General features: G+C 36.9%; 1 protein-coding gene across 5 annotated transcripts in view; it reads left to right on the plus strand.

Annotated features, from left to right (window-relative positions):
* LYST (lysosomal trafficking regulator) overlaps nt 1–13,059 on the plus strand; it is a 175,653-nt gene that overhangs the window by 68,509 nt on the left and 94,085 nt on the right. For all 5 annotated transcript variants that reach the window (XM_061161427.1, XM_061161431.1, XM_061161430.1 and 2 more), the window contains 5 exons: nt 1,238–1,382; nt 2,783–2,956; nt 6,446–6,606; nt 7,466–7,656; nt 9,799–10,044. In XM_061161427.1, coding sequence (XP_061017410.1) covers nt 1,238–1,382; nt 2,783–2,956; nt 6,446–6,606; nt 7,466–7,656; nt 9,799–10,044 — 917 coding nt within the window. The remainder of the gene's footprint in view (nt 1–1,237; nt 1,383–2,782; nt 2,957–6,445; nt 6,607–7,465; nt 7,657–9,798; nt 10,045–13,059) is intronic.

Genomic DNA, 13,059 nt, shown 5'->3' on the forward strand with positions numbered 1-13,059 from the left:
AAGACTTTTCAGGTGGCAGTTTTAGTTGAGCACTAGGAACACAGTGATACTCTGACTTACTGTCCACACATTCTTCATGGAATGCCTTAGTGATGGTAGGTTCTGACGTACCAAAGCCTGAATGGTCGGACAGCCTTAAAACACCATTTTCTTCTGTACTTTTGCCTAGTGTGGGTGGGAGAGAGGGAGTATGAGGAGGGAGGCGGGTGGACCACCACATACGCAACTGCTTTGGGGTCACCAGCCCCATTTTCTGCCTCTGCCGTGGTCCCATTACTGGGTTAGGGTGGCTCCTGATATTTGAAAAGGAAAGCATAGAACCCTGTAGCTGCTTTTCCATCCTTCTCTTACCTGTTCCCTGTCTCCTGTCATTCCACCTTCATTTCATCTCCTTTCTCTCTTGTAGTTCAAGCTCTCTTTCTTATGCTATATCTTACCTCAGTGCCTCTCTCCTAGTTCCTGTCACAGAATGTGTAACTGCATCAGCCAACCTCCAGAGTGAGAATAAATTTCATTCCAGTTCTTTCTACAGCCTATTGAATCACTACTTCGTGACTATGAAACTGCTAGGTAGAAAGAACTTACTTGTTAAAAAGCAGTTTTTGGTGGTAGGAAAGTGGGCTAATTCTTACGGTCTGTGGAATGAATGAAATGACTGAGCCAGAGGTTTGGGGGGTTATGATTATCGGGAGATGCTAGCCGCTATAACTCTTCATTCCACAGACTTTACACACCCCACTGGAGCCTCTGCTTCAGGACACTAGACCTTCACCAGTATTTGATCTCTAGGAACATCTTCTACCACTGACCTACAAATAGAAAAGAAAACCTTAATGACACTGTCAAGACTGAAGGGTGGGAAATGTCACCTGGTATCCACAGTTGGAGCTCTGAATCTACTTTTCCACAGACATATTTCCAAGTTAGTAGCATAGCATACTTAGGTATTTTTATGGGTTAGCGTAGGAAATTGAACTTTTAAGAAATCTTAGCAGATAACTTATGTGTTGGGTAGTTAATAGAGTTTTCTTTTATAAATTGCACATCGAAAGAGCAGAGCAAAATGACCTAATATAGAAAACTCTCCATGTACATTAGATAGCACCGTCATCAGTAATATCACATGTATATTGTTTAGAGCTATCAATTCTTAGGTGGCAAAATTCAATTTACATTACTTTTCCACTCAGTTTTTGTCAAATGCTTGACTGATCATCCTAACGTCTTTTTTTCATAGAGAACAATAGACTGGAAGGTGCAGCACATGTGAATCCTGGTGAAAGGCTCATAGAAGAAGGTTGTATTCATATGATCTCATTGGGATCCAAAGCACTGATCATCCAAATGTGGGCTGATCCCCACACCGGCACTTTTATCTTTCGGTAATAATTATCCTCAACCCTGCCCCCCATGAATAGCTTAGGTATTTAAATAATTTATGTAAAAGACATTAATGTGAAATCTGCTATAAAGATCATTGTGACAAAATAGAAAACTCTTATTTATAAAAAAGAAGGTAGATTCAAACAACATAATCTTTGTAGTAATATATAAAATCTGTAATTAAACTCTAAAGTTCACTATGTTAATTCTCAGTGTATCTTAGACCAAATACTTACTTAAGTCTTATCTATGGATGCATTTTATCCGATTGCAGTGATCTTATGATGTTGTTAACAGGCAGCTGTTTTTCATGCAGATTATATATTTAATAGCCATTATCTCATAGACTTAGGTTCTCATTGCTGTCTTGTCCTTTTTTCTTGCCTCCTTTGTTAACTAGTATAGATACAAGTCTTTTATTTGTATTGAGTGAGTATGGATGATATGATACTATTTTTATAAATATTTAAAAGTTGAACCATAAAGAAGGTGGCTGAGCGCTGAAGATTTGATGCTTTCGAACTGTAGTGTTGGAGAAGACTCTTGAGAGTCCCTTTGACTGCAGGGAGACCAACCAGTTAGTCCTAAAGGAGATTAGTCCTGAATATTCATTGGAAGGACTGATGCTGAAGCTGATGCTCCAATACTTGGGTCACCTGATGCAAAGAGCCAGGTCACTGGAAAAGACCCTGATGCTGGGAAAGATTGAAGGCAGAAAGAGAAGGGGATAACAGAGGACAAGATGGCTGGATGGCATCACCGCCTCAATGGATATGAGTTTGAGCAAACTCTGGGAGATGGTGAAGGACAGGGAAGCCTGGCAAGCTGCAGTCCGTGGGGTCGCAAAGAGTCGGGCACCACTGAGCAACTGAACAACAATAATTTTTATTAAAATTTAAGTAAAATATGTTACTTAGGGATCTATGTTCTATAAACGTTATAAAGGTTACTAGGTAGTTGATGTAAATTATATCTTAATTCTCTTAGTAATCCCTCAAAGTAGGTTGGACCTATGATACATACTGGCATTTAGATATTTATGTATATGTATTAATTTCTGGATGAAGCAAACATTGCACGAAAAAGGCAACGAGTATATAGATAGTAATAATAAATTTTTTTTTTGCAGATTGAATCCTGAAGATTATTGCCCAAATTGTTACTACTAGCAAATGAGCCAAATCTATTTTTAAGTTCGTGACTTGAGGTTATAGTATAATAAAAAAATCAAGCAGATTATGATATAAAACAAAGACCTCCTGACTTTTCAAGTTAGTTTAATACTAGAACTGGTTTTTAAATTTTGCGTAAATATCTAGAGTTATACTTAGCTGCACACGTTAAAAGCTGAGATGAGAAACGTCGTGTCTCAGCCTGTGCCTTTGCTCTCTTTGCTCAGCGTCTGCATGGATTCAAACGATGACACGAGGGCTGTGCTCCTGGCGCAGGCTGAGTCACAGCGGGGCACGTTCCTCCCGAGCGCGTGGCAGCATTTAGTGCTCACCTACTCACAGCAGCCCCGAGGGAAGAAGAGCACCCGTGCCAAGATCTCCACCTGGGTCTCCGGACAGAGGTAGGAGGCACTTTTAGTAAGTGCTTAGTCATCTCAGTTACAATTTTAATTGTTCTGTTACAGCTTCTGAAACAAATTACAAAAAGACTATAGATGAAATTTACTTTATTTTAATAGGAATCTGTCAAGTGAGATATTTTTCTTTTTTATCACTTACATACAAAATTAATTTGCCTTAGAAATAACCATTGAAGATTAATATTTGGATCTGGGGGACCATGCACAAATCTGAACATTTAGACATTTATGAATTTAGTCCATCAAGCCCACATATTATAAGATAAATCCATAAGGAATTATTTAAATTAAGTGGCTAATGAAGCTAATACCAAAATTAAATCAGTTTCAAAAGAAATTAAAATGACTCAAAAAAAATATAAGCCAGTATATCAGGTGACAGATTAAGATAGAAACCTAGAAATATACCAGGTGATAGGTTTGGTTATAGTACTATTTGACTTTTACAGACCAGGAGAACTGTGAGTCAAATTAATAAGAAATATCTTGTGGGATATCTTAATGTAAAGTTTAACTCAGAGAGAGTTGTAAGGTATCTTGGATTTGTAAGAGTTGGAAAGTATTTTATTGAATGAAATAGCATGAAAGGGAATACAGAATTGGAAACTAGTATAACACAGAAAAGGACCGAGCTGGTTGTAAGGAACATCTAAGTTGAATGATGAGAAAGAAAAATGAATGGGCATGGTGATGCTGTGTGACAGCAGCTTTGAATTCAGGATGAGGCGGCTAGACCTTTGGCAAGGTGCTTTATATACATTATTGTCTAATTCTCTCTAAAGTTTCTCAGAGTAGATTAGGTCAAAGAGAGAACATATACCCTTAGCACAAATTAATTGATTTTTCCATTCATTTGTTCATCAAATATTTATATAGGAATTGCTATGTGCTGAGCACATGCAATATTAGGCCTGGGAGCTTGGTAAGCAAGACAGACATGTTCCCTGCCTTTTGGGGGCTCACAGTTCAGTGAAGAAGCAGACAGCAAGGTACACAATTAAACGAGTGTGTATAAATCATGACAAGTACTGTGACGATAACAAATGTGTCCCGAGACAGAAAATACCTGGTTTCCTGCTTAAGAGAAGGGCATCAGGGAAGACCTATCTAGAAACAGATTATTTAAGCTGAGACCTGAAGGAAGGAGATGGAGTTTTGCATGAACAGAGGGAGGAAGAGTGAGCCAGGCAGAGGAAAGGGCCTGTGAGAAAGAAAGGAAGGCTGTGCGCCTGTCAGCACTGCAGTGGAAGCTGCAGGGGTCGACTGCTTACAGCCTTGCCGCCTCAGGAGGGCTGGGAGAAGAGGCTCGTGAACAGCTGTGGGGTAGCCGGTCTGCAGTGTCTGCCACAGGAAACAGTGTATTCATTTAAAAAAATACATGAAAATATGTCACTGAATCTCAGTTTCTACAATCCAAAGAGAATATTTTCTGAGAAGTTCTGTCTTCACAGCTGCCTAAGCTTGAAGGCAGCTGTGGCACATCAGTATATGTTTCCAGAACCTTGAGTTAAATTGGTTGGTACTGGGGATGGGACTGTGAGAGTCTGCTGGACACTCTCCTCATTTCTGGAACTCTTAGCACCTACCAGGCAGTGTAGTAAGCACTCTCCACAGATGACCTCATTCAGTCCTTCTAGCAGCACAACAAAGTAAGAGATGCCCCTTCCCTTCCATGTGAGGGAGCGGAGACCCAAAATGTTGCAAGTGAGGAGAGTGGCTGAAACTCAGCCTGGACTCTGAGCCTGGATAGAGCCCTGCTTTAAAACCCTCTGTTCTCTTAATGGACTTCCCAGGTGACTCGGTGGTAAAGAATCTGCCTGCCAATGCAGGGGATGTAGGAGGAAGATCCCCTGGAGGAGGAAATGGCAACCCACTCCAGTATTCTTGCCTGGAGAATCCCATAGACAGAGGAGCCTGGCAGGCTACAGACAAGGGGGTCACAAAAAGTTAGACACGACTGACCATCCACATACATGCTTTACTAACCCTACAGCCTTTTGGTGAATCAGGCAGGCTGACAGATATAGGAATCATAACCTAATCATTACACATGTTCAGAATGAGTGTCTAGATGTTCTCTGTGGCCAGTTCTGGTTATGAGCATAGCGCTCAATTTTTACTCACCCACTTATTTTAACATTACTTTGAATTTACCATTTGGTATAAATTAATGATTTTATCTAGTAATGGAGCATTGAGCAAGTGACCAGGGAGGAATATATTATTCACTTGATTTAAATTTGGCACTATATCACTCTCGGAACTAATAAAATTATTTCTACAAGTAATACATTTCAAGATGTAACGACACTGAAAAAAAATTTGTTAATATTTTCTACTAATTTTTATTTGATGAACAGAACACACATCTGGTAGGAATATGCGGCACGTAGTAGATGGTATGAATTATTTTAGTGTTTGTTGAACTCATCTTGCACGTTACAGGTTTTCTTTACCCTTAAGAACTGAATTAAGTCGTAGCGCCACTAGGTGGCAGTACTGTTTCAGTTACAGCCATTCAGTTGGTTCAAGAAAGAGATGCCGGCACAGTAATAGAAGTTATGATGTTGTATGTCAATGGTGCTTCAACAAAAAGCTTAGCTCACATCTTTCCTTTGTTAACAATATTCCTATTTAAATAGTTAAATGTATATATTAAGTATGGAACAGAAAGCCTTAAGGGAAAGTTTATAAATAAATATACACCAAAATAGAATTTCTCATTATTAGCTTATTCTAAGTGCTTTGTCTTATTCACAAACTTTGTCTTTACAAGCTACCTTCATTATCTTAAGAGAGTTTAAAACATTCTAGAATGAGGGGAGAGCTCGGCACTCTGCAGTTTAAACAAGAAGATGAAGTTCTCCCATCATGTGTGTCTCTCTAGGAGAAAGCATTAGTTTACCTTTTCCTACTCTGCCTTTTGTGAGGATTCCTATAACCTTTATCCATGAAGAAAAGCAAGAGATTAATCAAAAGCTCTGCAATATTTAGTGCTGAAAACACAGAAAATAGAAAAAAGCATTGACATTTCAGTGCCTTGTCAGAGCAAAACCTGAAGAAGTGTTACTCTTCCTGATTAGTTTTTGAAGAGGGCATGAGGTTTTAGGAATTGTGTACTGAGATGGGAGACTTTCTGGTAAAATCAGGGGGAGGTGGTAGATTTGTATTTTAAACCAAAAAGGCGAATATGCAGAAGTCAAGTGGCAAAGGAAACTTGCAACAAATGTCCGGTCGTACTTCCCGTGGCCTGGTGTAGGATCACCAGGCATCTCTGCACCCTTCCTCTCTTTGGGGGGTTGTGGACCGCCAGCACCTTGGACCAAGAGACAAGAGAATCAGTCCTTCTCTCTTGCCCATTACCAATTATCCAATACTGAACCAAGAAACTTGTTCAAGAATTTCATGTTGTTAAACATCCACACTTTAAAAATCCCTGAAGTAATTGATTTAACTTTGTTTTTAATGTAGGAAGCCTGATGTTACTTTGGATTTTATGCTTCCAAGAAAAACAAGTTTGTCATCTGACAGCAATAAAACGTTTTGCATGGTCGGCCATTGTTTATCAGCCCAAGAAGAATGTTTGCCATTGGCTGGAAAATGGGACCTGGGAAATTTACTCCTCTTCAATGGTATATTTTTCCCCTTCAAAGCATTTCCAGATTTTTCCTTCAGTTAGCAAATATTAAACTAAGTTAATTATCTTGGATAAAGTATTTATCCCTGTTCCTTCACTTGTACTTAATAAGTACTGTATTTCCTAGATTCCAAGATGTACTGTTTTAACTTATGTATAATCTAAGTGGTTCTTATAATTGATACATATATTTAATGCAAAGCCACATATCGTCCCCAACCCCCCTGCCAAAGAGAAGCTTATATTAAATCACTTTATAATCCTGGAAAATTCATTATAACAGGTACAGTAAGACTGGCTGTCTTTTCTTATTTATAATTTTAGTATATTATATAAAAATACCAAATTTTAGGTGAAGAAGAAATACATGATTTTTAAAAATATATTACTCAACTTGGCACATAATAGCATTTAGAGAGTGTTTATTGAATAGATAGATGGATGGATGAAGGAATAATGATACCAATCCATATGTTGTTTTTAAAAGGAATTCACTGAGATAAAGTTTCCATTTGCAAAATAAAAAAGACAAAACAAAATTAAAAAATCCCCTATTTTTAGTTTAAGGAGCAAATATAAATATTATTACTTTATTTTACCAAGAGTTTTACAGATAACTTTATATATATACATATATATATGTATATTAATTCATCTTACATCCAGAGTTGCTATAGATTACTTGCTCATTACACCCATTTGAAAATCGAGGCTTTATTAATTTTGAAGATATAGTGAACAACTAAAGAATCTAGCAAAAAAAAAAAAAAAAAACCTCTGATTTCTCGTTTTTATGAAAAATTCTGGAGTATTTTAAATAAGGAACTTCTTTTCTTTTTTTTTTTGCTATTCAGGGGCTAAGATTGGCTCGCAAGAGGCATTTTATCTATATGCTTGTGGACCCAACCATACGTCCATAATGCCATGTAAATATGGCAAGCCTGTGAATGACTACTCCAAGTACATTAATAAAGAAATTTTGCAATGTGAACACATCAGAGAACTTTTTATGACCAACAAAGATGTGGACATTGGTCTTTTAATTGTAAGTTTTCATTTTATAGGTTTTAACTTTTTAGTAACTGTTATGTATGTTTATTGAATGTGAATTAGCTGTGATTTGATTTTTAGAGCTTTTCTTTGCTGTTTCTCAACATTTGCTTTACTTACAAATGTTTTTCTTTGTAATTAAAATACTTTGACTTCCTCAAAATTTGTTTTCAGGTTTCAAATTTTCATCTGCTTTTCCTTGGAACTATATTTCTATACTGAGTATTAGTTTAGGTTATATCTGTTGTTAATCATCCGAGAAAAACTTTTATGATATAATGGAAATATAATGCACGTTAGCCTTAAAAATTGCTTATTACATTTCCTTTCCATACTTATAAATAAGTGCTAATTTTATTTATATTAATTTTAATTATATTCAGATTTTAGAATATTTATTCTTTAATATCAATAGCAACTAGGAATTTTGCTTTCAAATTATTGCTAATTCTGCTTATATGAGACTCTTGATTGCATTTTATACATTATTCTAATATATTGTTATACTAATACACAGTTTAGGAGCTTGTGATAGATACTTTTCATCATAGCAACTAGGAAACTGATCCTTCATAGTCTAAAACATGTAATTCTTGAGTGGTATTAAGTATCTGTGGTAAAATAGATACAGAATTTAACTAAAGATCTGCTGTTAGACCCACAATCTTCTTCTCCATAAGGAGTATTCTCAAATGGAGGTTGGGGGCATTTTGGCTGTCCACTGTTATTGAATGGGGGCCAGAGATTGTAAATGTTCTACAGTGCATGGGTAGTATCCAATCAGAATCACCCGGAGGACTTGCCAAAACATAAATTGCTTCAGTAGATCTGAAGTGTGGCCCAAGAATTTGCATTTTTAACAACTTCCGAGGTGATGCTGATGCTGCTGGTTGGGGCCCCACACTGAGTATCTCTGCTTTAGGAAGACCAAGGAGCTCATACAACAGAGATTTGTTTGGATATTTTTAGCCCTCTAGTTTTTGGTTAATCCCTTTTTCACACACACAAAAAAATACATATTCTTAATCCTTTTATTTTGCCTGAAAAGAATGGAGGTTGTAAGTCATAAAATTCAACAGAAATTATCACAAGTAAAAATTATACAGGTTTTATGTGAAAAATCTTTTTTGAAAGCATATTTTTTTAAGCCTGACTCTTTTAGCCTGCTATTTTGGGGTTATGAAACATGAGTAAGAAGTCAGACAGACATGGTGCCCTCCTAGCAAGGTGTTGGTATCAGATGGGACTTGTTTCAGATAATCAGGCATTTTGTCAGATTTTTAATAAAAACTACTATAGATTTATGATTTTGTTTTACCCAGGATAATCATATACAATAGACTATGTCATCAGTTTGGTTGGTATGCATGTGTGCCAGATGATGTCTGATGAAACTATACTTGAATCACCGTGGGTTGAAAATGATCAAAGCCCAAAGCCCCCAGCTGCTACACAATTTTTCATAAGCGTGATCTTCTGTAGCGGCCTTCATTGAGAGCACCTCACAGTACATTTTGTTTTTAAAGTTTACCATAATTTTTAAAATAATTGATAGAATATTTTACAGAGAGCTAGAACCTGATCAAAACCGTTTGCTTAGGAGAAATATTCAGTTTGTTAGGTATGTTGATAGTTTGGAGTTTTATTCTAGTGGAAAGAATGCTCTAGTTTATAGAGTCATGTTTAAATGAGTAGGCAGCCCATGAGCAAATTCAATACCAAGATGCATTTGAATACATTGAGCCAGAGTTACCATCTCATAGGCTTGTAAGGATTGGTTACTATTTATAAATGCATAGAACAGTTCATAGAACATGAGTATGTTTTATTTGTTTTTCGTGTTGTTTATTTTGTTATTGATGATAGGTGTAATTTCATGTTTATTCTCAAAAGATCAAAGCTGGAATTTTTCTCAGCCTTCATATGGTTTACATGTATTGACCACTCCTAAATGAAATGGATCTTTTAATTTGTGGAGAGCTGTCTTGCTTCTCATGTCCGTCTTTGTTTTGTGCAGTGACTGTCTTTTTTAAAACAAAGAAAAAGATTTTTTGCTTGTCTTTTCACTTTGAAATAATCCATTTGCTAGTAAATAACTAAACTGTTTAGTTATTGAAGGAAAATATTTGTGTTTCAGGAAAGTCTTGCAGTTGTATATGCAACTTACTGTCCTGCTCAGTACACCATCTATGAGCCAGTTATTAGACTTAAAGGTCAAATGAAAACCCAACTCTCTCAAAGACCCTTCAGCTCAAAAGAAGTTCACAATATTTTGTTAGAACCTCATCATCTAAAGAATCTCCAGCCCACTGAATGTAAAACCCTTCAAGGCATTCTGCATGAGATTGGTGGAACTGGTATATTTGTCTTTCTCTTTGCTAGGGTAAGAATCACTGATTCTAATTTTATTTAAAGAGAAACTACTTCTTTATTATTGATAACTTTTAGGATTCCTTTTTGATTAACAGTAAAGGTATGTATCAACTATATTAAACTTTCAAGATTAAAAAAGCACACATTGTTTAGAATGTCATCAAAGTTTCTGCCATGATAATTTTTTAGTTAAAATTTCTTTTTAATTTATAAAGATTTGGGACTTCCTTTGTGTTCTTGTGATTGAGACTCCACTCCCAATGCCAAGGGCGTGGGTTCGATCCCTGGTCAGGGAACTAAGAGTCCTGCATGCCACATGGTGCGGCCAAATAATTAATTAATTTATGAGGATGTCAGAGTTTTCTGTTATGCAGAAATGTAATTAAAACCATTAAGTATTAAGTGTATAAGATTTAATGTTGCCAATGAGGAAAAAAAATACTATAATAAAAGTAGAGAAGAAATGTATTTCTTAAAATAAGATTTGTGAAACGTTTTTCTCTTGAAACTTCCAGATGGACGGGGAAAAATAAAAGTCAACAAATAAGTACAAAAATAACTTATTTGGGATTGAAGTTTTTTTAAAGAGAAGGCGAGAGTCAAAAAGTTTGACTCACACCACGGATACTGTTTTAGAGAATTACGTTTAATTATCTGTTGTGTTTAGTCATCTGTGGGCTGGAACAGTCTCTTTCCTGAGGTGGAGTAGACAGTGGTGTACATGACTGTTTCAAGGACTGCTGAAATCCAAATAGAGGGTTCAAATGGTCTCGCTTCAGTACGAATCATTTCTACTTCCTTGTGGTCCAAATCCTTGTTTAATTAAAGCAACCCTGATCATTTTTCACTTTCAAATTTTATGCTTAAGTGTGACTTCTGCAGCATTGTCATATGTCTCCCCCTTTTTTTTCCTTTAGTGGGGGCACCTTTGATTACTTTTGTAATAAGAGACATATCAATGTTAGTTGTTATTGTTACTGTGCTTATAAATACTTAGTTAGCATTTGACCTGCCATACTCTAAGCTTTCTTTCTTTTTCTTTTTCCATTTTTAATACCTTTTTTTGCATCTAGTATCTAGTTGAATAGATATTACACTAGTGTTTTAAAATAAAAACTTTTCATTTAACTTCTCATCAACATTTTGTGATCTACTTTTATAGCTTTGTATAATTTCAAAATGCATATACTTGGTTTTTCCTTCTTCATCAAGTTTACTCAGTTCGGTTCAGTTGCTCAGTTGTGTCCGACTCTTTGCAACCTCATGGACTGCAGCACACCAAACTTCCCTGTCCATCACCAACTCCTGGAGTTTGCTCAAATTCATGTCCATCAAGTCAGTGATGCCATCCAGCCATCTCATGCTCTGTCATCCCCTTCTCCTCCTGCCTTCAATCTTTCCCAGCATCAGGGTCTTTTCCAATGACTCAGTTCTTCACATCAGGTGGCCAAAGTATTGGAGCTTCAGCATCAGTCCTTCCAGTGAATATTCAGGACTGATTTCCTTTAGGATTGACTGGTTGGATCTCCTTGTAGTCCAAGGGACTCTAAAGAGTCTTCTCCAGTACCACAGTACGAAAGCATCAATTCTTCGGTGCTCAGCTTTCTTTATGGGTGAACTCTCACATCCATACGTGATGACTGAAAAAACCATAGCTTTAACTAGACGGACCTTTATTGGCAAAGTAATGTCTGCTTTATAACATGCTATCTAGGTTGATCATAGCTTTTCTTCCAAGGAACAAGCATCTTAATTTCATGGCTGCAGTCACCATCTGCAGTGATTTTGAAGCCCAAGAAAATAAAGTCTGTCACTGTTTCCATTGTTTCCCCATCTATTTGCCATGAAGTGATGGAACTGGATACCATGATCTTCATTTTTCAAATGTTGAATTTTAAGCCAGCTGTTTCATTCTTCTCTTTCACTTTCATCAAGAGGCTCTTTAGTTCCTCTTTGCTTTCTGCCATAAGGGTGGTGTCATCTGCATATCTGAGGTTATTGCTATTTCTCCTGGCAATCTTGATTCCAGTGGGTGCTTCATCCAGCCTGGCATTTCACATGATGTACTCTGCATATAAAATAAATATTAAAGTTAAATAAGCAGAGTGACAATTTACAGCCTTGACGTACACCTTTGCCAGTTTTGAACCAGTCCATTGTTCCATGTCAGTTTCTAACTGTTGCTTCTTGACCTGCACACAGATTTCTCAGGAAGCTGGTAAAGTGGTCATCTCTTGAAGAATTTTTCAGTTTTTTGTGATCCTCACAAAGGTGTTAGCATAGTCAATAAAACAGAAGTGGATATTTTTCTGGAATTTTCTTGCTTTTTCTATGATCCAGCGGATGTTAGCAATTTGATCTCTGGTTTCTCTGCCTTTTCTAAATCCAGCTTGAACATCTGGAAATTCTTGGTTGACGTACTGTTGAAGCTTAGGTTGGAGAATTTTGAACAGTACTTTGCTAGTGTGTGAGATGAGTGCAGTTGTGTGGTAGTTTGAATGTTCTTTGGCATTGCCTTTCTTTGGGATTGGAATGCAAACTGACTTTTTCCAGTCCTGTGACCACTACTAGGTTTCCAAATCTGCTGGCATATTGAGTGCAACACTTTCACAGCATCATCTTTTAGGATTTGAAATAACACAGCTGGAGTTCCATCACCTCCACTATCCACTAGCTTTGTCCATAGTGATGCTTCCTACAACCCGCTTGACTTCACACTCCAGGATGTCTGGCTCTAGATGAGTGATCACACTGTCGTGGTTGTCTGGGTCATTAGGATCTTTTTTGTATAGTTCTTCTGTGTATTCTTGACACCTTTTCTTAATATCTTCTGCTTCTGTTAGGTCCCTACCATTTCTGTCCTTTATTGAGCCCATCTTTGCATGAAATGTTCCCTTGGTATCTCTAATTTTCTTGAAGAGATCTCTAGTCTTTCCCATTCTATTGTTTTCCTCTATTTCTCTGCATTGATCACTGAGGAAGGCTTTCTTATCTCTCCTTGTTCTTCTTTGGAACTCTATATTCA

Source organism: Dama dama, chromosome 15 (assembly GCF_033118175.1).
Source record: "Dama dama isolate Ldn47 chromosome 15, ASM3311817v1, whole genome shotgun sequence".
NCBI classification, from domain to species: domain Eukaryota; kingdom Metazoa; phylum Chordata; class Mammalia; order Artiodactyla; family Cervidae; genus Dama; species Dama dama.